Source organism: Myotis lucifugus, unplaced genomic scaffold (genome assembly GCF_000147115.1).
Source record: "Myotis lucifugus unplaced genomic scaffold, Myoluc2.0 scaffold_381, whole genome shotgun sequence".
Classification (NCBI taxonomy): Eukaryota; Metazoa; Chordata; class Mammalia; order Chiroptera; family Vespertilionidae; genus Myotis; species Myotis lucifugus.
This window is the reverse complement of record NW_005871429.1, coordinates 195685-223662: the sequence shown is the minus strand read 5'-3', so window position 1 is coordinate 223662 and position 27978 is coordinate 195685. Positions and strand designations below refer to the sequence as shown.

The following is a 27978-nucleotide window of genomic DNA, read 5'->3' as shown; positions in this document are numbered from 1 at the left end:
AGATTTTCATTTTGGAGGGTGATTCCCGTTGCTACGCGGAGAACAAATGAGAGCCAAAGTAGAGGGCGCAGCTAGGATTAGACAGCGAGGGCGGGAGCAGAGTGCAGGGATTCGGGGCTTATTGAGGAGACGAAGAACCGGGTTTGGAGATGCTTTGGTTGTAAGAAGGAGTCAGCACTGTTGGGGTCCTAGATTTTTTTTTTCTTCAATGGGCTAGGAGACACTGGAAAAGGGCTCACACGAGGAGACAGTGAATTTTGAGGTGTCCTGTGATGTACAAGCTGAACCACGGCTGTCCCAGAAATAACTGTAATTCCATGTGACTTCTATGGTAGAGGAAGTGCGGGATCCTGTGGGAGCACCAAGAATTGGTAACTGATAGGGACCAGGGGGCTCCCTAGAGGAGGTGCTGCTCAGAAGGTAAAGATGCTTAATAGGTTATTGCAGAGCTTGCTTTGGGTTTTCCGAAGTTTTGAGAGTGACTTTCTGACCTGGTCGGGAAGACTTTAGAGATGTGCCAGGATCTGAAGCGTGAGAAAAATTCAGACCCAGGATGGCTAGGGTGGGCCTATTAGGAGAACTAACGACCCCAGGGAATGGCAGAGGGAGAGAGTGATCAGACTGACAGTCGGGAAGGTTTCAGTTAGGGACACTTGGAGAAGTCTCTAGGAAGAGAGATGAGGGACGTGTGGAAGGCTGTGGCTCCACGCAGTGGAGTTCTCTTCATGTTTTCAAGGAAAGAACATTGTTGGCTTTTTGTAGGATGGATAGGAAGAAGATCCGGCATTAGAAGAAATGTAAGGGTGTTCTCTACTTTGTATCCATATCACAGGACTCTCAGTGGCTCAGCCTTACAGCTGTCCTCCATTCTTCCTTCTCCCCCATTTCCCATGCTACTTCACTTCAGATTGTGTTTCGGTCCTCAGAATTCTAAATTTCCCATCTGTTTCTCTCTTCCCCATCTTCATTTGACATTGCCCTTTACACTGATAGTTTTCTCCAGACCATCTTTCACTCTGTTACTGAAAGGATCTTTCTAAAACAGATATGCTTATGTCTCTACCCAGCTTGAAAATGTTCGGTGATGTGGACAGTAAAAACACACCAGAAAGAGATAATGGCAAAACAATAAGAAATATATTTCAAGATACGTTAAGACATTCATAAAATACGAGAAGTGGGAAAACCATGTAAATCAGAATTATAAAAATTCAGAAATGATATGATAGGACAAGTTAGTTCACAACTTAGGGCCAGTCTGCCTTACGAACCTTAAGCTCTTGCCACTTTCTACCTCCCTGCCCCATAGCACTTTACACATACCTCCTATTGTAGTCTCCCCCCTTTATTCATTCCTCACCCAAGGATACATTTCTATAGATATTTAGAGAGAGATAGAAATATCAATGTGAGAGATAAACATCAAACGGTTGCCTTCTGCACACATCCCGACCCAGGATTGAACCCCCAACCTGGGTATGTGCCCTGACTGGGAATCGAACCTGCTACCTTTTGGTGTATTTGATGATGCTCCAACCAACTGAGTCACACCAGCCAGGGCTGTTGAAGCCCTTTTTATACAGGCTGAGACAAATGTAGGTTTACAGTTGTGAGTACGTGAAACACAGTTTATTTTTGTATTGTTATTTATTAATTATTGTAGTTTTCATACAGACAACTGTAAGCCTACTTTTGATCCACCCTGTATACATTTATGACTACGACAGTATCGTCCCTTCCCTGATTGTAAACTCTGAGGTTTGAACTGTCTTACCCCTCTTTGTACTCCTAATACATTCTTAGCATAGGACTTGGTCTATTGCATTTAGCATATTATAGGTGTTCAGTATGTATTTATTGAATGGACGATTGAAGCTCTGGACTAAGACAATGACAATGGAAATAAAAAGGACAGGATGGATGTGCAAGATGTTTTGAAAAAGGGATTGATGTCACTTGGGGATTGGAGGGTAGATTTTTGATTCTTAGTGACCAGGTTGGTGAATGACCGATCCACAATATTTGGGAAGTGAGGAGAAGCTGGTTCAGTTTTGGAGGAAAAGATGAGGTAAACGTTAGGTAGGGTGAGCTGAAGGTGTTGGTGAGACGGGTGAAGTTGCCCCTGGTCAGTAATATTTCACATGCACTGAACCTGTCAGGTAGCCTCAGGAAGACGTGATCACATGTCTGCGTGATCCAGGAAGACCTGGCAGACCTGTTCATGTTTCCTGAATTGCCTTAATGTTTATCTCTTGTTTGCAGCTTGGCTTGTGGAGATGTTGAAGGAAAGTTTGATGTTTTATTCAATAGAGTTCGAGCAATTCAGAAGAAAAGTGGAAACTTTGACGTAAGATGTTTCCTTTTTCTGATTTAATTTTACTGTCAACATACAAAAATAAAGTTTGGGCTCCTTTATTCATTTCTTGATTTAACACATGCTCCTTTTTTTGTTTGTTAGATTGGGTACCTTTTGTGAGCATAGGAACTTAGTAGCTGCAGAGCAGTGGGGGAAGGAGACCTGTTTACCTTTTTATACTTTTAAAATTTCAATCTCGTTACTTTATTAATGTACACAAATGTGAAAACAGACTAGCAGAACATCCCTAAATAATTCTTTTTTCCTTTTTATTGAATTTATTAACAGAATTATACAGGTTTCAGGTATACAATTCCACAACACATCATCTGTGCACTGTATTGTGTGTTCACCACCCCAAGTGAGGTCTCCATCCATCTCCATTTACCCCCCCTATACATTCCTCCCCCGCACCTAAGTAATTCTGACCACTGGGTTGGGAAGCACAGATGTATTTCATGAGTATATGGTGTAGATTAAGTCAGATAACATGAGCAAGTGCTTCACACACCAAGAGCCTTAAATGTTATGTGTGGTTGCCAACTAGACTGTAAACTCCTAGAGTACAGGAGAGTATTCTAGGTTTGGGGATTATATGCTGATTGGGTTAAAGGCCGAGTAAAGACAACAGGCAGCACATGTGTTTTTTATGCCCTGTATTTCTCAAGGTATCTAATATTTATTTATTTATTTATTTATTTAAAAATATATTTTATTGATTTTTTACAGAGAGGAAGGGAGAGGGATAGAGAGTTAGAAATATCGATGAGAGAGAAACATCGACCAGCTGCCTCCTGCACACCTCCTACTGGGGATGTGCCCGCAACCAAGGTACATGCCCTTGACCAGCATCGAACCTGGGACCCTTCAGTCCGCAGGCCGGCGCTCTATCCACTGAGCCAAACCGGTTAGGGCAGTATCTAATATTTAAAGTTTTACTTTTCACAGAGGATTCTTCAAGGTTGATTTCTCCATCTTTCTCTGGACCCCCTCTTCCCCATTCCCAACTTGAATTTGACAGTAAGACAAAATGTAGTAATTTATACAACTGTTACTAAACAATTATGTATTGAAATTCTGCAAGTTGATTAAGGAAAAAAACCTGGTTTGAGACCATTACTTAGGATAATTAGCTGAGTAATGTTACTATCAATTATGTGCCATTTGATATAAAAAAACTCATATCTGTTTAAAAAACTCATTTTAGCTGCTGTTGTGTGTAGGAAATTTCTTTGGCTCCACTCCAGATGCTGAATGGGAGGAGTATAAAACTGGCACCAAAAAAGGTATAGAAATTCTTTTTATTTATCAAATGATTTCTAACAAACTTTTAAGACTATACAGTCTCTTTTGGGTTGTTTTCACAAATGTTAGTTATTTAAGAATTTCCCTTTGAGCTCTGCATTGAGCTGATTCACATTTTGAATTTGGTTGGAATTAGTTCCAGAAAAATCATTCTTTTCAAGTAGGCAAGAATTGAATAAATGAAATCATATGTGTTCTTTCCTTTTTCCAGTATCAGTATGTGTGTTTTTTAAGCTTTTTAGGGACTATTTTTTCCCAATTATACATTGACCATCCTCTTTAAGATTTCACTTCATCATCCTAGTGATACCATTTAATAATCAGGCCTCAAGGTTGGGTGTAGGATATGCTAACTGGTGATCATATTCCACATGTAGGATTGCAGACTCTTTACTTTTGCTATGATTATTTTTCCTGTGTGGAAGCATTGCTCAAGTTCCAGAGCAGACCTGGTAACTCTGCCGTGACATGTCTGTTTCTCTCACTAGCTCCTATTCAGACATATGTGCTAGGTGCCAATAACCAGGAAGCAGTAAAATATTTCCAAGATGCTGATGGCTGTGAATTAGCTGAGAACATTACTTATCTGGGTAAGTTGATATTTTTTGTGTTTGTAGTGAACATAATAAAGTCTCCTAGGAAATTTGTGGCTAGATTCTTGTGCTATTACTGCCTGACAGAATGGGGGTCAGGGGTGTTCTTTCCCAAATTCTTTGTCTATACCCTTAAGACTAAGACTATAATAATTACAGGAATGTTGGGAGAGGTAAGGGTATTATCTAGTTCAGACCTTTGTGGTTTGTTCCACCTCCCTCAAATCTTGTGTTCCCACAAGATTTGTACTCTTTCAGCCAAACAGAGGAATAAATTACTTGACTATGTATATAGAGAGTAAAGTATAAATTATGTTTAAAATAATCCATGTATGTGGTCTCACCATATAACATACAGCTTACTTCATAGATTTCTTATAGCTATAGCTCTAGGTCTCACTGAGCTTTTTGAAACTGAAGCTTTTAGTGCCGATCCTTGGGTTTTTCACTTCCTTTGTCCTTTTTCTGGTTCCAGGTCCACTCTTAAAGTTGTTTCCTCCCTACCCCCCTGCATCTCATTTAGTGGCTTTTCAGTGTCTGGCTATTTTGTTTTCTCTTCACTTGTTGTAAGTCCACAGCCTCTTGGATCATTCAGCTCATTTTTCCCTCTAAAATAGCTCCACTGCTCTTCAGATTTCCTCTTTCTTGGTCTCTCATTTCTCTTCTACATTTTCTTCGTTGTAAATGCCCTTCTCCCTCCCCACCATAATCCATTTGGCCTTTATTTGATTCCCTACATCTAACTATGACCGTCTTGTAAGCAAGCTCATCTTGTTTCAATCATGAGATTCTTTTAGGCAGAAAATTGAGGGACAGATTTTTATTTGTTGTTTTTAACCACCATGTGAGAAATACATTTTGAGATCCTTTTGTTGTAGCTCTTACTTTGGGCCTGACTTATGGCAATTCTCACTGTAGCTATTAGATTTGGATTAAGACCACTGCTGTAGATATTTATGACAGCCATTTTACCATATGAAGTTAGTGCCAAGAGTGGAAAGAACAGCTGAGGAATTTAGGTTATTTCTGTGAAAGAGAATTTTTGAGATCCAGTAGGAGGAGCAAACAATGAACTTAATAGTGAACACGTGATACTGAGCTTGAAGTGCTGGCAGAACATCCAACTTATAGTGGGATGTAATCTTTCCAGAGTTTATAAATGAGGTCAGTGTTGGAGAGTATAGGTTTTGGGGAGCTGGTCCCACAAAGATGAGAAATAAAGCTGAGAAGAGGATCAAATTGTTAAGAAATATGAGAAGGGAAGCAGGCCGATGATAGTTTCTTGTGGTCATATATCTTCACTTAGAAGGCAGGCAGACAGAGGTGAAAGTAATTACAGGTGTGTTGGGAGAGGTAAAGATAGTATCTTTCATAAAGTGAAGAGAGAATAGTTTCAGGAGTAGAGACGATTGGTGATTAGTGACCTTTAAGAGAATGGTGGGAGAGGGGAACTAGATTGCAGTCGGTTAAGCAGCTAATTAAGAGGTAAAGCACTTAGGACGGACTATTCTTTTGAAAAATGTGAAAATGAAGAGGAAAAGGTTTCTTTATCAGTTAGTGTGTTTATTAATTAGTATGTGCCTTTATAAGTATGTATATTCATTAGTATGTTTAATATTCTATTTCCTAAATGGAAAGAGCCATTTGAGAAGAAGAGACTTAGTAGATGAAAGGAAGGTGAAAACTGATGGAGCAAGGTCTTGAAGGCACAACCAAGGAATAAATTTAGAAGAGTTGCCAATTTTTCCCAAATAGCTACTCTTTTGAAACGTTTTCCTTCAATTGGCAGCTGCTGCCTGCATGAAGAGTACATCTATTCTAGACTATACCTTCCTCAGAACTGCAGATATCTTTTTCTTTTCATCACCTCTCATTATGTCCAGGTGTCTGGCTCTCTTTTAATCTATGCAGAGTCTCCTCTAGAAGGCAGGAAGCCTTTTGCTTCCCACCTTTTTTCATTAGCACCTGGGTAAACAGACTGACCAGTGGGCTTCAGCAGCTGCTCTTACTGAACAGGAGTACCTTGTAGCCATCCGACACTGAGACCCAGCAGCCAGAAGGGCCTCTGGGGCTTTACAGTAGACATGGAAGGCAGGGAGGTAGCAGAATCGTGGCGTGGGGAGAGATTTATCCCTATGATGACATTTCATTTTGCAGTTTTGACTAAAACTTGTCCATTTTTCTTTGAACCCAGGGCGGAAAGGTGTCTTCACTGGAACCTCGGGGCTGCAGATTGTGTACCTCAGTGGGACAGAGTCCTTGAATGAGCCAGTCCCAGGTTACAGTTTTAGTCCCAAGGATGTCTCTTCCCTGAGAACAATGCTGTGTTCGACCCCTCAGTTTAAGGGTGTTGATATCCTGCTCACATCCCCATGGCCCAAGTATGTGGGGAACTTTGGGAATTCTTCTGTGAGTAGTGCTTGTTCAGTTGGAATTTCTAAAAGCAAATGGCTTAATTTGGGCTTTTTCTGCTCTTTATATTAAGTGTTTTAATTCTTAATATAACTCTTAATTTTTTTGTGAATTTTTTCAGGATACTTAAAGCTATATTAATTGACCAAAGCAAAAGTCGATCTTATGAAAGTTTGATTCACAGTTGAGATTGCTGAAATCTTAATTATAAATGAATGGTTCTTTAAATTATATTCTCTGTTTCAGGTGCCCTCTTTCAAGCTTCCTCTTAATATGTTTTGAGGGTTCACTAATTTTCAGTGAAAAGATTTATAACAAGTGGCAGCTCAATAGTTGTATTTTCTTCCCTTCCATTCCAGGTTATAGCTTTTTGGCTATCAAAATATTTTTTTTTAGATGGAATCATTATGGGATCAAAGGTAGTGATCTAAAGACCTAAAGTTAGGAAAAGATGTTGAAAACTTGGTACTTATCTCAAGTGAAAGCTTTTTAAAAATGTTATTTTATTTTATGTGAAAGCTTTAATGTTGGGATGCACTGGAGCTCACCATAGCATTTTTGTAAGCAATCTAAAAGAGTGTGTACATCAGGTTGGTGAATGACAGCTACCGGGAAATATTATATTGGTGGAAATCAGCCTAAGGAAGACCTGGAAGGTTGTGTGTGAGGACAGAAATCATCAGCTGAGCTTCAGTGAAGGGAAATGATCCAGAAAAGGGTCTTGTAGAGCACTCTCTGCCGCTTTAGCACAATGTGTCTGACCAAAAAGGCCAACAAGATACCAGGCATTGTCAGCAAGGATGCTGAAAGGCAAAAGGACAATGCTCTCTTCCCCTTCCACAAATCCAGGGTTATTCTTCACCTGGAATTCAAGGGGCAGTGCTGATTGCAGTATAGAGAAGATACAGCGAAGCTAGGGAGGACCCAGAGGACTATTAAGCTGATGATAGAAGGGAGAAAGACACGTGTTATGTTCTGTAAGGAAGGAGAAGAAAGAGGCTCCTTCATTTTTGGGGTGCTAAAAAAGATTTTGATTCAAGTTTATAAATAACCATACAAGATACTTATAGGGAACCAGTCTCTAAGATACCACAACTAACCTCAAGGCCAATTCCCTTCAGTAGAAACCTGAAGGACCCAAACATAAAACAAAAAGGAGTTCTTGCTTTACTTAGTGGAAAATTAACTTTGGTAATTGATTTCCAGCTAATATCTTTACATTATGGATGAGAGATCACATAATTTGTTGTTAATTGAAGCTAGGGATTTTCTGGGAACGACCCTAACTTTTGGCAGACTTTATAACAATGGCATGATGTGCTCGTCCACAAACTACACCTTCCTTAACTGAAGCAAAATAAAGGATTGCATGCTTATATGATGAAGTCCTTGAATATTTCCTCCCAAGTATTCTGTAGGTTCTAGGGACTCTGAAAGCTAGCTTTAGTTCTATTTTGTGCATTGACTATCTGCATTGTCATAACTATAGGTGCACAATAAAGCAAATTATAGAAGTATAGTGGGCTTCAGACAGAGAGCTTACGTTCCAAGAAAGATTTTTTGTTTTTAATCCTCTCTTGAGGATATTTTTCCATTGACTTTTAGAGAGAGTGGAGGGGAGAAATGAGGGGGAGAGAGAGAAACAAACATTGATTGGTTGCCACCCGCACACCCTGACCCAGGCCAGGGATCGAGCCTACCACCAAGATATGTGCCCTTGACTAGAAATTGAACCCTGACCGTTCAGTCTATGGGCTGATGCTCTACCCACTGAACCACATTGGCCAGGGCCCCAAAAATATTTTAAGAGGTTTAATAACCCTGTTTTGGGTATTAGCATGGAGAACTTGCTTTTTAACCTCTGGCTCCCAACAGTTGTTTCTATTTCTGCATTCATAGTAACCCAGTTCCATTTTTATGTTTGAGATTTCTTTGACTTCCATAGCATAGAATTTACTATGCAAATTCTACTGCCCACATTTGTATCCACATACAAATTTCAAAGTGTCTTGTTATTTCTTTGCATTTCTTGGTTACTCTTAGGTCTGTTAAGATGACTGAGTTTCTGTTTACTAGGGAGAAGTGGATACCAAAAAATGTGGCTCTGCTTTGGTCTCCAGTCTTGCCACAGGCTTGAAACCAAGATATCATTTTGCTGCTCTGGAAAAGACCTATTACGAGAGGCTTCCATATCGGTGAGTAGCATTTCATTCTTTTTGACTTTTTGAAGAATTTACCTTGGATCTTTTGTGTTAACTTCTCATGTTCATTTCAGCCTTATTACATCTTGGGGTTTTTTAGTTACTTGGGCACTGAATGAGTGACTCTCAAAGTATTCAACTTTTCTGAGTTTGTTTCCTAATAAGGGATTGCACTTTATAGAGCCCTTTAAAGGTCTGAGGGTCTGAAGTAACAATGCTGTGTAATCATCATAGCTTGATGTAACAGTAATTCCTATTTCGATCAGGTCAAACCGTACTCTTTGTATAATCTTAATCTTAGTATAATCACTTTAGAAGTATTTCAATTTGAGAATCAAGAACTTGCTTCAATTTATTTATGCTTTTAGTTTGAGTTTAAAGGTGGAATTTTTTAAGGATGTATTGCAGAGAAAATAAGCCCATTGATTTATAAGTCCTAGAGCTAAGTAAAGTTAACTCTGAATCATCTTCACTGTATAAGGCATGGGTAATCCCTAAAATAATTTATTAAAATAATTTTTTACACAAAAGTAATATATATGTTGTTGAAAGTTCAAAAAATAGAGCTGAGTGAAAAGAAGAAAATAACCTGCCTTTTCCCCAGATTGTGGTGATGGTTGCATAGCTCTGTGAATATACTAAAAATTATTAAATTGTATACTTTAAATAATATAATATTTGAATTAAATCTTAATAAAACTAATTTTTTTAACCAGAGCTGTAACAAAAACCCATATAATTATCATAATACAAATACTAATATAGCTAAATCTCCACTAACATTTGCACCTAGAATTATGTCAGTCCATGCTTTGCATCCCTGTCTTGTGAGTCTTATGCTTCCTCCTTTGAGGAGCTATTATGATTAAAAACACCATTCGGGGGTAGCATTCTGCATCAATCATTTTTTATTTTTTAATATATTTTTATTTATTTCAGAGAGGAAGGGAAAGGGAGAGAGATAGAAACATCAGTGATGTAAGAGAATCACTGATTGGCTGCCTCCTGCACTCCCTCTACTGGGGACCGAGCCTGCATCTCAGGCATGTGCCCTGACCAGGAATCGAACATGTGACCTTCCGGTTCCTAGGTTGACACTCAACCACTGAGTCATGCTGGCTGGGCTGCATCAATCATTTTTGTTTTAAAGTAATGAGGGAAACATCTTCCCAACTTTGTTATGTGTACTTGCAGTTTGCCTGTGGTATTAGTTTTCTATTGCTACTATAACAAATTACCACAAACTTTATAGCTTAAAACAATACAAATTATTATCATACAGTTTATAGGTCAGAAGTTTGACACAGGTCTCTTTGGGCTAAAATCAAGTGTTGACCAAGCTGTATTCGTTTCTAGAGGCCCTAGTGGGCAGTCTGTTTCCTTGCCTTTTTCAGCTTCTAGAGGCCACCTACCTACACTCCTTGGTTCATGGCCCCTTTGATCCATCTTAAAGCCAGCCACTCTGGTTGAATCCTTCTTACTACTCTTACCTGGTTCAGTAGCCACTTCCCTCTGACTCTATATTGCTTCCCTCTTCTGTTAAGGACCATTGTGGTTATGTTGAGTCTACCCAGCTTATCCATAATCATCTTCCTATGTTAAGGCCAGTTGATTAGCAAGTTATTAAATCTGTCATCTTAATTTCCCTTTGCTGTGTAAGCTAACATTCACAGGTTATTGGATTAGGACATTGACATCTTTGGGGGCCATTATTTTGCGAACTACACCTGGATAGCTTAACAGTGGAAAGTATTAGCAGTTTTGAGCTCACTGCACTACTTCCACTAAAAAAAATACATTTCTCAGGATATTTCTTAATGTCTTCATGTATTTTTAAAGCTTCCACTTAATTATGAGTAAACTTGTTATAATCATTTAAAATAGTTGGAGAAAGTTGTATATGAAATAGCATGACTTTCACCTTAATCTGACATCATTCCCATTTATCAATTATGAATGGATTTATTAAAAAAAAAGTTGTAGCAGACAGACTATATTTTGGTTCATTTCTTTCAATAATGTGAATATGACACGTATTTATGGATTTATTTATATAAAACTAGAGGCCCAGTGCACAAAATTCGTGCATGGGTAGGGTTCCTAGGCCTGGCCGGCAATCAGGGCTGACCTGTGGGGCAACTGGTGGGGCAATCGGGGGGCCCTGCTTGCACCTGCCTTGGCTGGCCTGGCAGGCGGCGCTGGCCCTGCCCCCCACCGCCACCGCCAGTTGGGGCCTGCGGGCTGGGGGCAGCTCCTGGGCTGAGCATCTGCCCCCTGGTGGTCAATGCACACCATAGCGACCGGTCATTCTGCCGTTAGGTCGATTTGCATATTAGGGTTTTATATAGATAGATGATATAATAGATTTTTAAAAAATATACATTTTTATTGATTTCAGAGAGGAAGGGAGAGGGAGAGAGAGAGAGAAACATCAATGATGAGAGAGAATCATTGATCGGCTGCCTCCTGCACATCTGGGGACTGAGCCTGCAACCCGGGCATGTGCTCTTGAACGGAATCGAACCCGGGACCCTTCAGTCCGCAGGCGAACGCTCTGTCCACTGAGCCAAACCAGCTAGGGCTGCTATACTAGATTTTTAAAATAAAATTACATTTTTTGACAGATTCAGAAAATTTCTGAGGCATGAGGAAAGTAAAGAACTCTAAGGATTGGCATCTGTATTAATGGTCAACTAACTCACTAAAAAATAAAAAATATGTATAATGCCGTAACTTTTTAAAAAATTAAAAATAGTAAATTGCTCAGTGCAAATGCTTATAAACATAGAAAAGCTAAAAAAAATTTTGGTATATGCAATTCCCATATTTTTTCTATGAAAAATAAACATTCATGTGTTTTTATATTTTTTCTAGGAAAATTAAATGATCCTATATATTACTATTTGAAGCATGTTTTTTTCCACTTAAAACTCATTTCCTTTTCATTTTCATTATTAGCTTTTTATTACACTAGAGAGAATAGTTTAATGAACCCTCCTGTACCCATCACCTAGCTTTATCAATTATCAACATTTTTCTAATTTGACAACTCTTTTAAAACCAAAAGTTGCAGTTTTATGCTTTTTAGATTTGTGATGTTATTCTTCCCCAACAACAGCCCTGGGAGGTAGGGGTGATTATCCTATTAGATGGACAGGTAACATGTGAGGTTATGTTATTGGTGGTGATGAACTTAGGACTCTTTTCATGGCTCCATGGAGTCTACATATTTTAAGTTTTTTGGTAACCTGTCATCTCTCTAATATATTATAGAAACCACATTGTTCTACAGGAAAATGCACAGCATGCCACCAGGTTCATAGCACTGGCAAATGTTGGAAATCCAGAAAAGAAAAAGGTAAAGATTTTCGTATTTATGGGTAGGTTAATAATCATTGTCTACCTGATAAATGTTTCTCTTTCCCTGTCTAGCATTCATGTCTTCTCTCCTCCCCAATCGCACTGTCCCAGCACCTCAGTAACTATAATATGCCATATACCGTGTACATGCAAAAGATAAGCGAATATATATTTTGTCTTTTCCATAATATCTTAAGCTTTTAAGCCCAGTGCATTCTTACCAAGTTTAGATAGCTAAAATTTTTTGCTGCCTTATAAAGCCTGAGTATCACTCATAGTATTTTCAGTCTATTGTTTTACTCTTAGGGATGTGTTAGCCTCAGCCCTAAGCAACTCATACTTCAGTCAAAAAATATGCACATTTTTTAAATTTGGGAGGCATTATTAAATTCATCTCAAAATTTTGTTCCCATTTACACCCCCACCAGCAGTGTATAACTTTGTTTTCTGTCCACATTCTCACTGGGTAGTGCCTAATTTTTATTAGTTTCTGCCATTCTGATAGATGAAGATGGTGTATCATTGTTAATTAGTTAGATTTCTGTGATCAGTAGTGAGGTTAGGCATCTATTCATATCTCATCTAAAGTTCTCAATAACTGAGCAATTAGTCTGAAATTCTAGGTATCCATATGAATATTTACCTTTTTGCTACTAAGAAAATGTATCAGCATATATAATGCAGAAATTGTGTAATGTCAGAGCGAACACTAAGTTGTCCAATTTAGTTTTCATTAGAAAAAAGAATGGCAGTGCCATGGTTCTGTTGACGAAGTACACAAAGATACAGGTCTTAGAGACAGAAGCAATATGTCTTCGAAGTTTATGGAGCAAATCCTTCTGGGCTTTGTAGTGATGGTTGTTTTGTGTAAGGGCGGGGACTTTGACTTGTTGCTCATTACTTGTCAGCCCTTGGTTAGCCCCTGCAGAGACCACTGAATTGGCATTTTTTTAAAAAAAATATATATTTTATTGATTTTTTACAGAGAGGAAGGGAGACGGATAGAGAGTTAGAAACATTGATGAGAGAGAAACATCGATCAGCTGCCTCCTGCACACTCCCTACTGGGTATGTGCCTGCAACCAAGGTACATGCCCTTGACCGGAATCAAACCTGGGACCCTTGATTCCACAGGCTGACGCTCTATCCACTGAGCCAAACCGGTTAGGGCTGAATTGGCATTTGATTTACTAAGTATTCTCTGAGCCACAGATGGATCAATTGCTGCTTTTCGAATTTTACTTAGTTTCAGAAGCCTCTGTGAAATCTTCACAATAAAATAGATTGACTACATTTGGATAAACAGTATTTCCCTTAATGTTGTTATGTTGTTTTTCTCCAAAGTATCTTTATGCATTCAGCATCGTTCCCATGAAACTGATGGATGCAGCAGAACTGGTAAAACAGCCTCCAGATGTCACTGAAAACCCTTACAGGAAATGTGGGAAGGAAGCATCCGTAGGAAAGCAAATTCCTGCCCCTGAGGTATGTTCTGATTGAGAGGTGGCATTTTCTGGGCAGGATTTCCCCTTACTTGTGTTATAGTTTAATTTATAAGATAAGTTTAATCCTTAGAGTTGAAATTTTCATTTCCTGTTGGGAAAACATGGTGGTGTTTAGAAAGCTTTAGCTTTTAAGTAAGCTCGGTGTTGTTGTTGTCTTAATTGTAGTTTGAGCTTAACTTTTCAGAGCTTAACTTTTTTTTTTTAATCTAGTTGATTACCTATTCTTAACTTTTCAGGCAAGGATCCAACCACTGCTTGGTAGCAAAGTAATTCGTGATTTTATGAGTGCTAGTAGGTAAATAAGATTGACTCTGAAGAAATTTCTAAATAGCAAACTCTCCTGAAATTAATTTCCCCTCACTACAGCAAGGAATATCAAATGAGGAAAATTAGTATGCTTTCTCAGACATTTTTTCTTTATGCAGCCTTCTTATCTTTTTAATTAAATCTCAATTAGAGTTCTTTGACCTGGGGAGTGTAGGACTGCATTGAGAGAGAAAGGGAAAGGAATTTGGATGAGTTCATATTGTTGTTTTAGGCAAGAATTGCTCTATAACTTGGACTTTAACTTGCCTTTCCAAAGCGATTTGGTGGCAGCTGGGATAAATGCTGAGAAATATGACTGAGTCCAGACACTTCTCTAGAATAGGCAGAAAGGGCTGGGAGAAAAGATAGACATTACATGGCAGGAATGTTCCTTTGTATGTGAACGGTTGGCACTTGTCTAGAGGTTAAATAACATATACTTTTCTACCTTTGGCCATTCCAGGAAGAGTCAGCCTGTCAGTTTTTCTTTGATTTAAATGAAAGACAGGGAAGGAAGCGTTCATCTACAGGCAGAGATAGCAAGTCTCCTCACCCAAAGCAGCCTCGCAAACCTCGTAAGTACCTCAGTTCCAGAGGTCTCCTCTGTGAGCAGTAATTGTTATTTTGGGTCTTGTTTGGGAAGCAGCATTACTAAGAGAACCTCTTCTGGCAAAGGAAATTGTATAATGAGTCATTAGACCAATAATAAAAATGAAAAAATGGCCTGACTCTGAGGCTGTCTGAGACTGTTCCTATGAGAACTATGGAAACAGCTCCTTTCATTCATGTCTGTAAAAGGTGAGCTAAAGAGCCTATAAAAACTAATGTAGGTTCATAAAATAATAGGATAATCAAAATGATAAAAGAGACTTTAAGGCTATTTCATTGAGATCCTTTTTTTATTGCTTTAAAATTTTTTTAAAGTATGTTTTTATTGATTTTAGGGCAGTGGTTCTCAACCTGGCCTTTTAAATACCTCATGTTGTGACCCAACCATAAAATTATTTTTGTTGCTACATCATAACTGTAATGTTGCTACTGTTATGAATCGTAATGTAAATATCTGATATGCAGGATGGTCTTAGGCGACCCTGTGAAAGGGTCGTTCAACCGCTAAAGGGGTCGCGACCGACAGGTTGAGAACCACTGCTTTAGAGGGAGGAAGGGAGAGGGATAGAAAGATAGAAACGTTGATGAGAGACATGATTGGCCCCTTCCTGCATGCTCCCAGCAGGCATGTGCCCTGACTGGGAATTGAACCTGTGAACTCTTGGTTCATGAGTCAGTGCTCAACCACTGAGCCATACCGGCCAGGTGAGATTCTTTTTATCCACCCCCTCATTTCAAAGATGAAGAAGCTGACCTTGGGAAAGCTTAGTGCTCAGGGTCATGTGGCTAGCTAGTGGCAAAGCTGGGGCTAAAATTGGGGTTCCTGACACCCAGTTCAGTGTTCTTTCATTGCAGCCTGTTACCAGTCACATGCTTCTTTAGTCAATATGTGGTTATCAGTTGTGGATTACCTACCTGTGGAATGGTTACAAATTCAGAATTTTTCTAATAGAGGTTTAGTTTCATTGATAGTGGTGATGGGGTAGTGGTCCTAGTGGGAGCACAACAGGCCCAGCCCATTGTGGCAGTGCTGAATACCAGTCTTTGCAGGATATAAAGATCAGACAAGGGTGGTTATATGCTGGAGTGTTTGGACCACAGTAACATTCGGCTTTCTTCCACATAAAGCTCAGCCTCTAGGACCCTGCTGGTTTTGTCTCGCCAGCCCCGAAGTGGAGAAGCATTTGGTGGTCAACATTGGCACACATGTAAGTTACTTTCATGGATCTTTTACAGAGAAGGAGACATCTGTTTGTTTTGTATCACTTTATTGAGTCCATAAACATACTGTAAAATTCACCCACTGTAAGTGTACAATTCAACATTTTTTAGTAAGCTTACCAAGTTGTGCAACCATCACATAATACAGTTTTAGAACATGTCCATCACTCCAGTAAGATCCCACATGCCTATTTTCAGTACAGTTAATCCCCTTTTCCACCCTCATCCCCAAACACTAGCCTACTTTCTGTTTCCATGGGTGTACCTTTTCTGGACAGTTCATGCAAATGGAATCATAGAATATGTGATCTTTGTGTCTGGCTTCTTAGCGTAATATTCTTGAGGCTCATCCATGTTGTAGCATTGATCAGTATTTCTTTTCAAATAGTATCCTATTGTATGGATATATACTACATGTGGTCTATATACTTGTTAATAGATTGATATTTGGGCTGTTTGCACTCTATGGCTATTAGGAATAATGCTGCTGTGAACATGTGCAGGCATGTGTGGACATTTGTGTTCATTTCTTTTGGAGAGACACCCAGGAATGGAATTTATATTTAACCTTTTAAGAAACTGCCAAACTATTTTCCAAAATGACTATACCATCTTAGATTCCCACCAGCAATATATAAGGGTTCCTGTTTTCTCACATCCTTGCCAACATTTGTTACTGTCTGTCTTTTTTATTATAGCAGTTCTCTTGCGGTTTTATAGTGCCAATTGAACAAGATTGCTCCCACTTTCCTCCCTCTCTGATAAATAGGAATGGATCTCCTATATACTTTTCAAACTCTATTTTTATTCCATATTACTAAAAAGCGATAAATTCTCAGTGTTGTATAGTAGTAGAGGAGATAGCTTCCTAATGACAAGAATCCCCATATCCACATTCCTGGCATGGGTATCCCTAGTAATAATTATAAGGTTTCTTGGTGAGTACTGAATCAGACTATCATCTTAAAGATGATTTTACTTAGGCTGTGGAAAACGCTAATGAAGTATATGTGTCTCCTCCTATTTCACATTTCCCTACTTTTTCTTGGGCAAGGCTCAATTAGGTATTGAATAATACTAGTCTTTGACCCTCATTTCACTGGGAACCATATAGACCATTATCCCTTTCATCTGCTTTGAATGAAAAAAGCTTATTTTCAGGGTAATAGTTATACCCTTGTCACGCATGATTAGAATTGGCTGTTTCCTGAGGCTCCTGAAAGAAATATTTACAAACCATTTCTTAATGTGTGGTGCTTCTGCAGACAGATTCTTTCATCTGTTTTTCATTGATTTATTCTAATTTTGGTTTCTGAGTGTGATCTTTTCCTCAACTTATCCTGACAATCTGAGGGCCCTTTATTGTGGCCTCCTATAGACTGACGGACTAGAATCTCAATTTCATCTTACACTTTAAGTCATATCTCTTTTCTGCCTTTGTTGTTTCAGACTGAATAGTCCCAGTCTTTTACATTTAATTTTTATGTCTTTATTATTAGCATAAATAATGCTCCTTTCTCTAGGGGGAGCACTGATGGGGTCAAGGCCTGTGACACATTGGACCATGGAGCCTGTGGATGAACCTGTCAGTGAGAAGAAGAGCAAACTTGAAAAGCTCTCGCTTTTTACAAGAATGCCCTTCCTCTTTCGATTAGTTTATGTTATTCTTCTCTCCCTTATACATTGAGTGGTAAGGCAGGCTTGACACTGCCTTTCTATTTTGGAGGCTTCGATAGGCTCAAAATGCATACAGGGAAAAAGAGATTTGTAATGTTAACCCAGTGCTGCTCTAGGCCTCAGGAAGAAATGGCCTTCCCTTACCAGTCACCTTTCTACTGCCCAGGGCATGAACCTAGGCGATAATCAAGGAAACTTGTTTGTTTCTCATCTGGGCCTGAAGGTAGAAGGGGCAAAAAGCATCCTAGGTCTTGATTGTGGCCCTGCACCCCAAGTCTGAGGCCACATGAGGATTTTAGCACCTACCTAGTAATCTGTCTTACCTGTACTGTCCTTGGTCTGGTGGAAACCTCTTGGGAACCTCTGGTGACCTTTGGTGTCTGGCAAAGGGTTTGCAATAATCTCCTTTCATTACTTTCCCCCTCTGGCTTTCTCTGTCTTTGCCAGGCCTTCCTCAAGGAACATACATACACCTATGCCAGTGGCCGGCAAACTGTGGCTCGAGAGCCACATGCGGCTCTTTGGCCCCTTGAGTGTGGCTCTTCCACAAAATACTACGTGCGGGCGCGCATGTACAGTGCGATTGAAACTTAATGGCCCATGCGCAGAAGTCGGTATTTTGTGGAAGAGCCGCACTCAAGGGGCCAAAGAAGCCGTATGTGGCTCGCGAGCCGCAGTTTACCGACCACTGACCTATGCTAATGGCCCATGGCCACAATTGGTAAAAGGAGGGGAAGCTGCTAAAAGTCCTAAATAACTCCTTCAAAGTCCATACATTTTATTATGAGGGAAGCATTCATTTAGGTCCTATTTATACATTTGAGATACATTTAGAGATGATAATTCAGTATAGAACATTAGAAGGTGAGAGTTTGAAAAGGAGGAAGGAGATTGGGCAAATGTGAAACTATTCACAAGAACTGGAAGGTACTGCATTGGGGGTTGGTAGTGTAAACTAGAAAGCTTCCGTAGCCTCAATGCACATCACAGTATAAAATCTGCTATTTATGACAGTGACCCTTTGATATAAAGAAAAGTCTAGAAGATTCAGGCTTCTGGAGTAAGCTTTAAAAAGAAACAACCAAAAACAGTTATTGTAAAAATTAAGAAAATGCATTAGTGCTAATGAGATTTTGATGAACTTTAATCTGGAAAATTAACTGTAGATGTACTCAATTCTCTATTCCAAGTAGATCAAGGATGATCATACATACTTTAGTTTGTTTCCACTACCTATATTGTCATTCTACTGGACTTTCTCAGTGTAAATGAAAAATAAATACTCCTACCTTCAGCCTTAACTTTGAACCCACCACACTAAAAGTATACTTTGGATTGTTCTAAAGCTCTGGTGCCTTCATTTGCCTGCATTGGTATGCATCGGCTTTTCTCTATTCACAGTGTTGTTTTCCTTTCACAGAATGAGTGTAGAGAGGTCTTACATGTTTTGGTTTTGACAGAAATACTTTTAGTTGCTTTTTAGCTGCCAGCATCCATTGTTGGGACAATAGTTTTCTACTTTTTTGGATACACTTGACTTTGAAGTTTTTTATTCGTCCTCCAACCCATTAGGTCATATGTTTGCTTTCATTTTGTAGAGGTTAGTCAGCAGCTTAAGGCTGTAGGACGTTGGATGCTAATCATGTCACCTGAGCTCTTTTTGTGAGCCTGGGTGTGTGTTTGCGGTGGGATGGATGTTACTGTGGGGAGAGTGGTCATTTTGAAAGCAGAAGTGGGTGGGCTCTTCCTGTGGCTGAAGGTAATAGTAACTGAAAAATTGTTTTTTAAGTTTGGAGCCTAGAAAGGAAAACCAACTGTTTGTTCTGGTCCTTTATGGCTGGTGTGTTTGAAGACAAAAATCTGTTTGTGTGCTGCTCATTTGCTCCCAATTCATTTGATACTTGCATAGAAATTTGTTGCATCTAATCTCATTCTCCAGCAGGTACTTGGAAACATTGTTGTAATCTCTAAAATCAGATTTTTTAAAGTTGGAGAATTTCTGTTAATAGCCTTGTGAGCTCTTTTCCCACACACCCCCAGGCTCACTCTTTGTACTGTATAGGCTTTCTCCCTGAAGAACCATACATGCAGTATTGATTTCTCGCTTCTGTGTGCTTCATCTTCAGTGCTACCTTGCTCTGGCCAAAGGAGGCTTATCTGATGATCATGTCCTTATCTTGCCTATTGGACACTACCAGTCAGTGGTGGAGCTTTCAGCAGAGGTGGTGGAAGAGGTGGAGAAGTATAAGGTTACACTGAGGAAGTTTTTTAAGAGTCGAGGGAAACGATGTATTCTATTTGAGAGAAATTATAAGAGCCATCACCTCCAGCTACAGGTAGGTGGTCTCTGCCCAAGAACTTGGAACGACCAAATGGGGGCCTAGATATTGATAAATATTTAAATAATGTTAATTTTAATAATTACTGTGGTTAATATTTAAATATTTGATTCCAATGTAAAAGTAAATATTTTATATTTAAAATTTTAACATGAATTTTCAAATTGATATTTAGGTAATGTTCATTTAAAAGGTTAAAAGAGCCTCTGGTGATAACTCCAGAGAGTTCACAGAGAAGTGCATGGTCAGTATAAGTGAACTGCACAGACAGTAAGTACCTTGTTTAGAAAATGAATGGGTAGTTGAGGAAGGTTCCAAGAAAAATGTGGGCCTTGATAGGTAGAGTTTGGAAGAAATGAGGTATTTTATGTGAAGCCCAATGTGAGTGACTGTTCAGAGGTAGGAAGCGGTCTCAGAGCCTGTGGGGCTAGCAGCTCAGTCATTTGGAGATTGTTATGGATAATTTGTTTGTAGTTGTGGTGGTTTTCTTTCTGGCACATTTGTTAAGTTTTCAAATGGGCCTGACTCTGCCACATATATTCTATAGGAGCTGGGAAAGGCTTGATGACAAAGAGATTTCTCTCTAGCCTTTCCCGCATCAGAGATTGGCTCCCACATGGCAGGCTATCTCATAAGTTTAAGTCCTTACAGACAGGCTGACATGGACCTGTCTGGCCTGAGGAAAATCTCTGCTGAGGGGTGTTTCTCCACCCCTGTGATGGATTTGCTATTTCTCAGGAACTGCAGGAGGCATGACCTCTCTGGGACCCATATGAAGACTTTTTCCTATCCGCCCCCACCCCCACCCCCACCCCCACCCAGGTCATTCCTGTGCCACTCAGCCGCTGCGCTACTGATGACATTAAAGACGCCTTCATTACCCAGGCACAGGAGCAGCAGATAGAGCTGTTGGAAATCCCAGAGCACTCTGACATCAAGCAGGTAAAACAGGAGGGCAAGATGATGTTCAGGGAGAAGTAAAAACCTGGTTTCTGACACACTGAGCCTGAGGTACCATCAGGCATTCCAAAAATGTTAAAGACAGGTGACAGTTTGGAAAAAGAGCTTGGAGTATTGATTAGACTGGAGACAAAGATGGCATTACAGCAATGCCTCAGTGCTTTCCTGGGAAAAACAAGAAATGAGAAACTTCCTAAGGCAGGAACTTAGAAAGATGGGTGCCACTGGGAGGGTCTTGCAATATCTGCCAGTTTGGCTTTTTAAACTCGAGTTCCACTGAGTGGCTTGGGATCTATAGCTGCTTATATCCTTTGTGCTTCTAGACTGAATTCTATGCCAAATTAAAACTTTGAAGAGATGAGCCAGGTTTTCGATTTTTAAAGCACTATTGTATGTCCTCATGCAACTCTGTTTTCTTTAGATTGCACAGCCAGGAGCAGCATATTTTTATGTTGAACTTGACACAGGAGAGAAGCTTTTCCACAGAATTAAAAAGAATTTTCCTTTGCAGTTTGGAAGGTTTGTATAGTTTTCTTATTTTAAATGTATTTTTACTAGACCTACTCTGAACAAAGTAGTGGGCTGCATGAACAGTTAAATAAAAAGCCAAATAAGAAAGAATTCTTGCCCCAAGGAAGTAATAGACTTAGGGCAAGTCAGATATTTACATATATGACAGTAATGTGAAAAGTACCGTAATGAAGTTCTTAGGAACAATGTATTTCAGAAATTGAGAGACAGTGAGCTCATGTCTAATCGGTAAAAGGCTTCATGAAAGGGTTGAGGCTGAGACTGAGAGAGAGTTAGAGGATAAACTTTGGAATGTCAAAATTCTAGCCTGAGGGAATAAATCCCTCCATTAATTGAAAATATGCTCTGTAAAAGGCATTGTGCCTAGAACTTTACATGCATTGTCTCATTTAATCTTCCCAATTCTGTAAGGTAGGTAGTGGCGTCTCAGTTTACTATTGAAAATGAGGCTTTAGAGCAGTACCCAATAGACTTTCTACATAATGGAAATACCCTATAAAACTGCACTGTCCTATGCAGTAATCACTAGCCACAAGTGGCCACTGAGCACTTGAAATGTGGCTAATGTGACTAAGGAACTGAATTTTTAATTTAAATTAATTGGGATTAAAATTTAAATGTCTGTGTTTGAGTACTGGCTCCTATAGTGGACAGCATGGCTCTAGAGTGGTTAGTAACTTGTCCATGGTCACTGGTAGGTTAAAATCCAGGCCTGTTGGACCACAAAATATGAGGTAATAACCTCATTATTCTGTACTGTCCTGCAGGTTGGGATGGGACTTCATTTCTTCTCATATCAGGCAGAACGTGACTGCAAAATCATACAGGGAGTGGAATGAATTAGACAAAGACTAAAGACAGGAATTTGCTGACCAGAAGATATAGAGTATTGAGGGGAATCGAAAATGTGAAGTACAGATTATCTGATGCTGGTATCTGTGATTTGCAGCTGTTTTCCTTCCCTAGTTAAAACTGAGCTTTGAGTCAACCTTGAGCCCTCTTGGTCTAATTTGCAAAGCTTCCAAGAGATTGCCACCATTGGATAAGTCCAGTAAATGTAATTGACTACATTTTCAAAAAGATAATTGACAAATGAACAAGTATGTTAAAAGCTTCAAACATTTGACATTATCTTTTTGCTGTTGCCTCAGCAACAGATGCATATGTGGACAGTGGTGACATAGGCATATGATGGCAGATATAGGCACATAAGCCTACAAAAGAGATTTTCTAATTTTATGCTCATGGTAGTTGTATTGAGTATTTTTAAAAATGCTAACTTACAGTTATATAGCATTTTATAGTTATTCCCCCTATCTATATATATATAAAAGGCTAATATGCTAAGTGTCCATCCAGGTAATGACATCACGTAGCAACACCCCACTTCCTCTCCCTAGCGACTAGCCTCCTTGCAGTTTCTTCAGCTCGGGAACACTACTTGCTTTATAGCCAGGTGGAAACATTTTACACTTTAACCAAATGTCTGTGAAGCATTTTCCCATATCTCATATCATTTGATCCTCACAGAAGTCCTGGAGTAAGCAGATAGGAGACTTGGTGGAATCCTATTTTCTTTTCATTAGCTGGAAAATGGAGATTTAGAAAGCTTAGAAACTTGACCCAACTGAAAAGAAGAAATGATGGACCTTGAAATGACTTCAGGTTTTCTCACTGAGCAGAATATAGTCAAACACTGCTGCAGTTAAATATTTTACCCTTTGTCCTCCCTGCGTGATCTACAATAATAATCTGGTTCGTGTTGATATTTACTGCTGTGTTGCTGACAATTCCTGAAAGAGAAGTTGGGGTGCTTCACTGGGCTGGAAAAAGTTCAGTGATTCTCCACCTGTGGGTCGCCACCCCTTTGGCGGTCGAACGACCCTTTCACAGGGGTCGCCTAAGACCATCCTGCATATCAGATATTTACATTACGATTCATAACAGTAGCAACATTACAGTTATGAAGTAGCAATGAAAATAATTTTATGGTTGGGTCACAACATGAGGAACTGTATTTAAAGGGCCAGAAGGTTGAGAACCACTGGAACTTTAGCTAAATCAGAAAGCAGGTCTAATTAAGTTTATTCTATATATAAGGCTAAGTTGACTTGCACATGCGCGATACATATAAAGCTCTTGCTGGCGCCAATTGCACAGGTGTGTTTCCATCTGTCATTGTGGATCGTGAATTTGGTTGACACTTCTATTATAGAGAAAGGGCGAATAGCAATATTAAAATATTTCTTCTAATTAATTTCCTTTCAGTGTGCACAAATTTGTGCACCGGGCCACTAGTTATACAATAAAGCTGGTTCTATATTCATTTTACAGATGAAGAGAAGTAGGTTTAAGGTTTGCGTAGGCAGGTAGAAATTATGCTCAGGTCCTTTGACTTTTATAAGATTCATGTGATTTGTTTTCAGCTCTTCTATTTACTGTAGCTTTAAAGTGAAAAATAAACCATATAAATGCACAAATAAAGTTATTCTAATATAGCAAAATGAATAATATATATAAAGCAGTGGCAATTAAAAGCTAGCTTGTATATGTATCTGTAAGTAGTTATTTTTTAATTCTAAGAACCAACATAAGTTGTTTTGGGTTTTTTGTTTGTTTGCTCTATGGAGCCTGTGCTATTGTGCCTATGTAGGCTTGAGTCCTCTAAAAGGAGGCATAAAGTCAGAGTGGGTTATGGTACTAGGTGCTTGACTCTGCACCATGCCCTTAGCAAACTCATGGTCTAATTCAGATGACAAAACTAGAGTTTAAGACAGGGTGTAATAATCACAGCTAGTTTGGTGCTTTGATTGTGTTATCTCTGTACCTCACAAAACCCCTATTTTGCATTTCATAGGTGAAAACATCAAGATTCAGGGATGAAATCATTTGTTCAAGTCATAGACAGCAAGTGGCAGAACTAGGAATGGAATTGTCTCTGATATTTATGGCACCAGGGTCTGCCCTCATTCTCCTGTGCCATGTTGTTTTTCTAAGTACCAATAAATGTAGTACCAAGTTGTTCAGAGAAATAAATGGGATTTGAGGGTTTAAGAATGAGGTAGGACCTGAGCTGGTCACTTAAAATGGGTATGATTTTGATAGAATGGCAGAGATGGCACTCAGGACAAGAGAAAATGGTACGAGTAAAGTCAGAGGAATTTGCATGCCTTCTTTGGGTGATGCTGAGGAAAGCTCTCCAGCAGGAGAGGAAGGTGGGGGCGTTAAATTGATTCTATTATGACTTCTTTGTGCTCTTTCTGCAGGGAGGTCCTGGCAAGTGAAGCCATCCTTAATATTCCTGACAAGTCTGACTGGAGGCAGTGTCAGATCAGCAAGGAAGAGGAGGAGACCCTGGCTCGCCGCTTCCGCAAAGACTTTGAGCCCTTTGACTTCACTCTGGATGACTAAGCAAAGGGACAGGCACTTTATGAACTTCACAGGAAGTAGTAGCAGCCTGTGTTTTAAAGAAACTAGTCTCCCATGGGGACTGTTTCCCTGCCTCTTTTTGGTGCATTCCCATGGAACTTGTCTGCAGCAAGAGGCCTAAGATGGAATATTTTTCAGAAAAAGTCATTTGATGATGAAAATTTTATGTTAAAAAGCATGTTTGTCATCCAGCTCCAAGTACAGCTTTTGTTTATCAATATTTTCAAAAACACTGAAATTATCAAATAAAATCCAGATACTTTTCTATGCTTGGGAGGTGCCTTATCTTTATGTTATCGGTGTGTGTCTAATAGGAGGAATCAGGGCTTTAGGCCCAGCTGCTATCCCAGGATCTCACAGGTGGCTTCTCCTTGAGCATTTTAGGATGGAGAAGGGACCCAAAAGGGCCTTTGCCATTTTTCTTATAGCATTCATGTTACTGATATAAAAAAGCTTATTCAGTCTTTCAGCAAATACTTAACTCCTATGTGCCAGGCATTTTTCTAAGCTCTAGGAGTATAGCCATGTCCTAACATGGTCTCTGTTGTCCCAGAATTTATAGTCTAATTAGGAAGATAAGGAACAGATTTAAGAAGAGTTCTGCTTTACATATGTTGAGTTTTGGTGTGCTGTTGGATAGTTATAAACTCATGGAGATCTAGATTGCTCATAGGGTTTTGGGGCTCATCAGGGTATTGGCCACAAGTGAAATTATGAGAATGGATGAAAATAAGATAGAGTGAATACAGTCCTAAGCTGACGATGACTACCTTGGAAGTAGTGACCCAACAAGTATATGGAGAAGGAGCAGAGACAAACTTTACAGGAGAATGCCCTATCTTGAAAGCTAAAAGAAAAGGAATTGCTCCTATATATTGGGTGCTTGTTGCCTAGACACTATTTCATTTAATCCTCAAAATATCTGTGAGGTAGGTACTATTACCTCCATTTTATGCATGAAAAAACAGATGGGCAAACTTGAATTTATGGAGCCCATCAATCAGCCCAGGAGTTAAAAAAAAAAAACAAACCTATGCAATATCCATGTGAATGGGGATGTGCAAAGAGTGAGCTATAGGAAACCAGGTACCCGCAAAGATCAGGGTCAGTCCAATCATCAGAGTCCTCAGGTCCTCAGCATGTCTCCCTGGCTCTTCCAAGTGATAATTAGATTTCAGCCACACCTGTGGAGATCGGACACTCCAGTGCTAGATATGCTGTGCACCTAGCAAACAAAGGCCTCATACTATTAGTACAATCTACATCACGGTCATCAGTGCAGAGTGCCCAGCTCTAAGGTATGTATTAGAGGTGCCATTTGCAATCACCTCCAAGTCTGATACTCCAGCTCCATGGCTACCAAGCACATGGGAAACCAGAATTTGCAATACCATACACTTTACTGATGAACTATAACACGACTTGCTTTGTATCATGCAATGCTCAACAATCTGATTGCACTATTGAAGGATTTTGGTGACGAGACACATTTGCTCTACCAGACGCAGATTCAGTGCTTTCAAAACACTGTGGTGCCAACAATGTACCCACCTTTAAACATCTTACATGTTACATCTGTGGGGGCACAACCGCGTGTCACAAAGTGTTAGTAGGAATTCCAAGTACTGAGTTCATAGGTCGAGCTGTGCAAATGACGGTCCAAGTGTACATGATCTCAAAGGAGACTCAACGCAACTGATATATTTCTTCAGAGAATTTGATTCCATGCTGATTCTCATACCTGAAGTGATGAAGGAGATGCCCCAATTATGGGAGTGTATGACCCACTCAAAGCAAAAATGAGGAGCTGGTTCCCTTATGCTAAAGCAATCCGCCACTGGAAGCACTTCCTCTTGCACCAACAGTATTCCCGAAGCTTGCTTCTGCACCCTGGATGACGCATGACACAATCCCCACCGTGAGAAACTAGGGCACTGGCAAACCCATACCCTGACAGCAAGCTCTGTGAGGCGTTTGGGGAAAAGCTCCCGAAGTCAGAAGCAACATTCTTTACTCTGGAACCGCATCACATCCTTAAGTCGTTGGGGTTTACAGGGGATATCCTGGGACAGTGCATAGAAGTCCAGCAGAAGAGCTGAGCCTGACTAGTCTATGGAAGATGATTAATCATTTAATTTTAAAAAAGGTGAACTATGAAGGCTAATGCATCAGTGGGCCTGTTGGCGCAGGATTCTTTCTAGTTCTTCAGATTCCGCAATATTTAAATCACTGACGGCCTTGGCCAGTGCCAGCTCAGCGGGTGACTGGTTGCCGAATAGACGGCAGAGCTGTGAAGGTGATGGGCAGACGGGTGGAGACGATGGGAGGTTAGCAGACCAAGACGGACAGACTGGCCTGGAGAGATCTTACACTTTTGGAGATTGGGAAAAAAAATGTGGTTTCTCTCCGCTAGGCAAATGTCCGGGGTACTCACCGGCTGCGAAGCGCCCTCCTTGCCTCCCCACCTTCACTCTCGCTAGGTAGCGGCGGCTCCCGGGGAAAACGTGGGCGGGGCTTTCCCTGTGGCAGTTACCGGAAGTGACGCGTCGATATCGCGAGAAGAGAGACGCGCGAGCCTCCGCGGCCCGGAACCGGCCTTGGAACAGCGGTGGAACCCGAGGCCGCTCGCCCTCCCGCCCCATGGAGCGGCCCCCGGGGCTGCGGCCGGGCGCGGGCGGGCCCTGGGAGATGCGGGAGCGGCTGGGCACCGGCGGTTTCGGAAACGTCTGCCTCTACCAGCACCGGGTGAGGCGGGGCGCGCGAGGGAGCGGCGGCGGCGGGGGTTTGTCTGAGCGTCTGTGGAACCCCGCGGCTGTCAGTTTGTGAAAGATTGTCGGTGAGACCTTGGGCAGTACTGTGGGCCAGGGAGCGCGCGTGTGCTTGTGTGTGTTTGTGTGTGTGCGTGTGTGTTTGTGTGTGATCCAGACACACCGCGCAAAAATAAGTCAGTCGGAAAGGATGTGAGGGAAAGAAAAATTGAATTCCTTACTCCAACGTAATCAATGTAAATATATTGTCAATTAAAAAAAATTAATCCGAATGGGGTAAGATGAGTGTATAAATTAGCCCCATCTCCGCCATTCTTCTGCTTCCTCGTATTCATTAATCAGCTTATCAGAAATCGAGAGGGGAGGAAGGGGGAGGAAGACGAGTACTCTTATGTTCGTTCGATGG

The 27978-nt window shown here is 40.2% G+C and overlaps 2 protein-coding genes and 1 non-coding gene across 17 annotated transcripts in view; all 3 read left to right on the top strand.

Annotated features, from left to right (window-relative positions):
- The window catches only part of CWF19L1 (CWF19 like 1, cell cycle control (S. pombe)), a 26064-nt gene extending 988 nt beyond the window's left edge, over nt 1-25076 (top strand). For 2 of the 8 annotated variants that reach the window (XM_006101719.3, XM_014467105.2), the window contains exons 2-14: nt 2263-2347; nt 3564-3642; nt 4150-4251; nt 6449-6663; nt 8743-8861; nt 12141-12225; nt 13572-13712; nt 14502-14613; nt 15776-15855; nt 19672-19881; nt 20707-20826; nt 21266-21363; nt 24642-25076. In XM_006101719.3, the coding sequence (XP_006101781.1) occupies nt 2263-2347; nt 3564-3642; nt 4150-4251; nt 6449-6663; nt 8743-8861; nt 12141-12225; nt 13572-13712; nt 14502-14613; nt 15776-15855; nt 19672-19881; nt 20707-20826; nt 21266-21363; nt 24642-24786 (1591 nt within the window). In that variant the 3' untranslated portion in view covers nt 24787-25076. Of the gene's footprint in view, nt 1-2262; nt 2348-3563; nt 3643-4147; nt 4252-5892; nt 6062-6448; nt 6664-8742; nt 8862-12140; nt 12226-13571; nt 13713-14501; nt 14614-15775; nt 15856-19671; nt 19882-20706; nt 20827-21265; nt 21364-24641 lie in introns of those variants that run through there. The other 6 variants (XM_014467104.2, XM_023743224.1, XM_023743226.1 and 3 more) reach the window with 6 other exon arrangements.
- On the top strand, nt 20357-20504 carry LOC111823036. Its single transcript, XR_002826026.1, has one exon. It is a non-coding gene; the product is annotated as a small nucleolar RNA SNORA12 (small nucleolar RNA).
- A 1890-nt stretch (nt 25077-26966) lies between the features above and the next one.
- The window catches only part of CHUK (conserved helix-loop-helix ubiquitous kinase), a 33042-nt gene continuing 32030 nt past the window's right edge, over nt 26967-27978 (top strand). Inside the window, exon 1 of one of the 8 annotated variants that reach the window (XM_023743221.1) lies at nt 26967-27549. In XM_023743221.1, coding sequence (XP_023598989.1) covers nt 27445-27549 — 105 coding nt within the window. In that variant the 5' untranslated portion in view covers nt 26967-27444. The remainder of the gene's footprint in view (nt 27550-27978) is intronic. The other 7 variants (XM_023743223.1, XM_023743222.1, XR_002826015.1 and 4 more) reach the window with 7 other exon arrangements.